This window comes from Azolla caroliniana, unplaced genomic scaffold, assembly GCF_043228905.1.
Source record: "Azolla caroliniana isolate FFs.n. ecotype wild unplaced genomic scaffold, voAzoCaro1.0.p SCAF_3, whole genome shotgun sequence".
In the NCBI taxonomy this organism is placed as follows: Eukaryota; Viridiplantae; Streptophyta; class Polypodiopsida; order Salviniales; family Salviniaceae; genus Azolla; species Azolla caroliniana.
In genome coordinates this window covers 8,414,065-8,418,782 of record NW_028230438.1, presented here as the reverse complement: position 1 = coordinate 8,418,782, position 4,718 = coordinate 8,414,065, and the positions used below count along the sequence as shown (strand labels likewise).

Genomic DNA, 4,718 nt, shown 5'->3' with positions numbered 1-4,718 from the left:
TTAAACCTTTGCTTCAGAGAGATTTGAAAAGGAAGTGTTGTTCTAGCTTTCATTTTAGAATAGACACTTCACTTCAGTATATTAGATGAAACCTTGTGACATGGAGAGACGTCAAAGTATTCACTTTATTGTTAAGACAATAGCATTTGGGAAATAGGATTAAGGAGAGAAAACAGACATGGAACCTTCCAATAGCTTAAACAAATCAAAACTCGTGTGAAGCATCAAAAGAACAAACATCAATTATTTCAAATTGTGAAGCATTGTCATAGAATCCAAAATTTAACTGCCATGTTATGTATCTCAGTTTTTTTTCAATTAACTCCAGCATTCTAGCAGAGAAAACATAGGCATAACAAGATAGTTTCTTTGTTTTCGTCATTATCTAAGATCCCAAACCCAAAAAAAGAAACACAATTAGAAGCAAAAAGTGGAGCTAGAAAAAATAAATACTCGGACTCTACTTCCAGAGTTGGGTTCTACCATCATCTCTCTTCTCACCCATTGATTCATTTTATTCACTAAATTCTTCCTTCTTTTTAGCCTCCGCCAGAGCCATAGGTCTTGCCAAAGAAGATGAGCTGAAGCCTGTCATAGCCAGCTAGTACTCCAGCACCAGCAACAGCCCTCAGGATATTCGCACCCGCACCTTTAAAGAGAGACTTCACTCCCTCGGCCTTTACAATCTGATTGAAACAGTCTAGGGATCCCTTATACTTCACTGCCTCACCAGATGTCATCATCATACGACGCCTAACTGTATCGATCGGATAAGATGCAAGGCCTGCACCGGTGGTTATACTCCATCCAAGCAAGAAACTGGCCAGGAAATTGTCCTGAAATCACAAGTATAATTGAAAATCATGAACACCATATCTATATCTATATATATATATATATATAAAAGCCTCAGACAATCAACCTAAAACATCAAAACTTGGTACAAAATGGTGAGACTATTCTAGAAAAAGGACATAACACTAACAGCCTATGATGACACTTACCTCAAGAGAACCAATTAAGATGACTGGCTTCAACGAATCATACATTCCAAAGTACAAACCCCTGTAGACTATGATTCCGACACATGAGATGTTGAATCCTCTATAGAGGCCAGCAATACCATCTGAAGCAAGAGTCTTCTTGTATACATCAAGAAGACCATTGAACTGTCGCTCTCCACCTTTCTTTGCTGACTTAGCATCATTGGCCAATCGGGTTCGCGCATAATCAAGTGAGTACACAAAAAGGAGAGAGGAAGCACCGGCCGCACCACCTGATGCCAAGTTTCCGGCAAACCACTTCCAGTATCCATCCCTATCCTTCTTGAAGTTAAACAACTTCTTGAAATAATCCTTGAACGCAAAGTTTAAAGCCTAAAAACGTAGCAACATCAGAGTTAAAACACATCCAATGTATGTATCCCTTCAATGGTTGATAATAAGGTGATAACTTCTCATGCATTGTGATAACATAAGAATCTAAAATTCAAAGGTAATATATTATTAGAAAGAAATCCAAGCAATCTCAATTGAATAACACGGTAACAAGCAAATATTTTGAAGTACAGCACTATCAACTTCCTGAAGGAAAAATCTTGGCACACAACATTCCAAATAGATATTATTAGTAAGAAATCCAAGCAATCTAAATTGAATGATACGGTAACAAGCAAATAATTTGAAGTACAGCACTATGAACTTCCTGAAGAAAAAATCTTGACAAACAACATTCCAAATAGATATTACTAGTAAGAAACCCAAGCAATCTAAATTGAATGATACGGTAACAAGCAAATGATTTGATGTACAGGATTATCAACCTCCTGAAGAAAAAACCTTGGCATACAACATTCCAAATAAATAAAGAAAAAAGGAAGCAAACTGAGATACCAACCTGAGTGGGGAAGTATCTAATCACATTGGCAGTGTTGCCACGCCACAAGGAGATGAAACCTTCATCTTGGATAGTGCGTTTGAAGCAATCAGAGATACCCTTGTAAGGCTCCTGAAGCCTTCCTGACTTTATCATCTCATCCTGGTTCTGGATCAAGAGCTTTACTCGCTCAATTGGCGCAGCTGCAGTCTTTGAGACTGCAGCGGAGACTCCTCCCATCAAGAAATCGACCGCAAATGCATAAGGGCCTTTCTTGTCTATTGGTGCAGCAACAAATACAGGGTTCTGAGGCAGCGCCAATGAGGATGATTGAGAGGCAACACTGCAGTCCATTGCCGGTGTGAATAGGGGGTTCATCGTTCTCCTTGATTGGTATGGATAGTTTGCTCTTGGAACAGATCCATACTGAGCCGCTCGATTATCTGAAAGCTTGGCCCCAAGGTATGTGTACCCAGAAAGCTTCTGAGAAATCGTTGGGGCTTTCTGTGTTCTCTCTGCCATTGATGTCTCACTGTAGATGGGTAGTGAGTTCAAACAAATCAGATCAAATGGTGTGAAATCCACTCTTTAAAAGCAAACCAAACGCACTTAAATTCGTATAAATTCGAAATCGAAACGAAAAAGTATTTAACTTCTCAAGCAAAATAATTCAAACTAACTTTAATCGACACTTACATCTATGTGTTCAAACATGCAGAAAATCAGCAGGGCATGAAAAGCTACCATTTTAAGAAAAATTAAAAAACAATTACATAAAAAAAGAACTGTGTCTTTATGTCGAGAAAACCATCAATTTGGAAAGGAATAAGATAAAAGAGAAGTTACTCTCCTGCTGCGCCATTAAACCCACTAAATCATTCCATGAATGATGAGATCTAAGAGATTTTGGTGTTCGGAAATAAAACAAACAGATTAGGATTCAGTCGAAAGAAACATTATACGCTACTTAATGTGGTAACGATGTGAACATGAGAAATAATTGCTACAACTTCTCAATACGATATGAACTACAAAGATACATTCTAGTCGGTTTAATCACAATCCGCAATCTTACACTCATGTTCTTCGGAATCGAGAATTAGATCCACTAACATAGATAAAACTCAGTCATTAGAGGTTCCCACTGGACTGAACTAATCGACTAAAAAATGGGGATTTCTTACTAACCGAAAACTAAACACCGCATTTCACACATTCTAAATATGAGATTGCACATAGACTGCGAAAAATGTATCAGCGGAGTAGATAATTGTTATACAAATAAAGTCCGTGAATTACGCTCGATTCCGTTCCCGAATCGAAGCTACACAGCACATATTTCGAAAAATATATTATCATTACATTAATGTCGAATATATCCCCAATTCTTCTCTAATCATTCTATAAGATTCAGGGAGCTCAGTGTTTAACATTACATGCCTATTCCCGTTAGGTAGTCAATTCGAATTCCCAGACAGACAGAAATCACACATTACTCGAAAACGAAGAAAAATATGGACATCTCTGATACATGCAATGCAAAGATCGAGAAACAGGGTTCGAAAAGATCGACTTGAGTTATCAAAGTGAGAACACTTGAATCAGTCAAAACAGCATTATTTTAAGGTTGCATTTTTCCCTCCTGATAAAAGAATCCTGCACTGCGCATAAACCCTCCAGGAGAGAGGCAAATTCAACAGGCAGTTATACAAGCAAGAGAAATGCCGTTCATTTTGGTTAGAAAACAAGAACATTACAGTGGAAGAATCGAGAGGAAACAAGGAGGTATCAAAGTGGAAAACCCTTCAATCAGTCAAAAGCAGAAGAATCATTTTTCGGTTGCATTTTTCCTCTGATAAAAGAGGCCTGCACTACGCATGAAACGTCGAGGAGAGAAGCAAAATTCAACAAAACGGCTACACGAGCGAGAGAAAGGGCGTTGAATCGACTAGAAAACAAGAGCATTACAGGGGGCGGAAGGATCGAAGTAAAGGAAGCCAAGAAGGCTCACAGAGAATGGGGAGGGAGGGAGGAGACAAACCTGAATAAGAATCACATACACGATAAGAGTGAGACGATCAGGGTTTGGGATGAGCTCAGTAGTGGAGGCTCCGGCTATGGCGGCCGCGAGCTCCAAAGCAGGGAAGAAGGAAGAAGACACAAGAGGAAAGAGAGAGAGAGTGAAACAGAGTGAAAGAGAAAAAAAGGAAGGAAGGCGAAGGAGAGAGACAAAGAAGATGTATATAATAATTCTAGGGTTTGGCGTCGTGTTCACACTGGCCGGGCCTTTTGTATGGTTTCTTTCACACACGTATATGGTTTCTCGATATGTCTAATACTAAAAAGACAAGTCTCATATAAAAAGATTACGTGTATATAGTATTGTGCAATCTATGAAGACATTGAGCTTTCTTCCAACATGTCGCACAAGTTTGCCTCTCATAGTTGCCTTCGACTTCTCAATAAAAAGTAAAGAGCCTGAATATAAAGATCTAGTCAGATTTATACGTAAGGAAACCCTAGAAAGTATTAGAGATCTACAGTAAAAAAATTGAGTGACCTTAACCATGTGTCTTGTTGAATTGTTCATGAAAACATAATGGAAGCCTCCATGTGTCTAGTTGAATTGTTTATGAAAACATAATGTAAACCTCCTATAAAATCCCTTTATACAAACCTTCATTGATTAATTTGGATTGAAGAGCATTGACCATAATCTTTACGAAGAATACAATTGGAAGTAATGTAGGCCCAACCACAAGCGAATATCAATGAATATTTTGTCCTACCTATAAGCACTTATAATCATCTATTGTATAGAGAGGCAAATTTCTCGAGTGAAA

The 4,718-nt window shown here is 38.3% G+C and overlaps 1 protein-coding gene across 1 annotated transcript; it reads right to left on the bottom strand.

Moving 5' to 3' along the window:
• Positions 1 to 217: 217 nt before the first annotated feature.
• On the bottom strand, positions 218 to 4,038 carry LOC147866147 (ADP/ATP translocase 1, mitochondrial-like). Its single transcript, XM_087316513.1, has 4 exons — positions 3,917 to 4,038; positions 1,897 to 2,407; positions 1,005 to 1,376; positions 218 to 836 (listed from the first exon to the last, which is right to left on the bottom strand). The coding sequence occupies exons 2-4, from the start codon at positions 2,395 to 2,397 to the stop codon at positions 540 to 542; spliced, it is 1,170 nt and encodes a 389-aa protein (XP_087172639.1). The 5' UTR covers positions 2,398 to 2,407; positions 3,917 to 4,038; the 3' UTR covers positions 218 to 539.
• Positions 4,039 to 4,718: the final 680 nt, after the last annotated feature.

Bases quoted from the DNA above. Each gene is read 5' to 3' on its own strand.
- LOC147866147 (XM_087316513.1), bottom strand. From the start codon at position 2,397: ATGGCAGAGAGAACACAGAAAGCCCCAACGATTTCTCAGAAGCTTTCT. The intron at 1,377-1,896 runs GTTGGTATCTCA...CTACGTTTTTAG, and splicing joins TTAGATACTTCCCCACTCAG to GCTTTAAACTTTGCGTTCAA. The intron at 837-1,004 runs GTAAGTGTCATC...TTGTGATTTCAG, and splicing joins TCTTAATTGGTTCTCTTGAG to GACAATTTCCTGGCCAGTTT.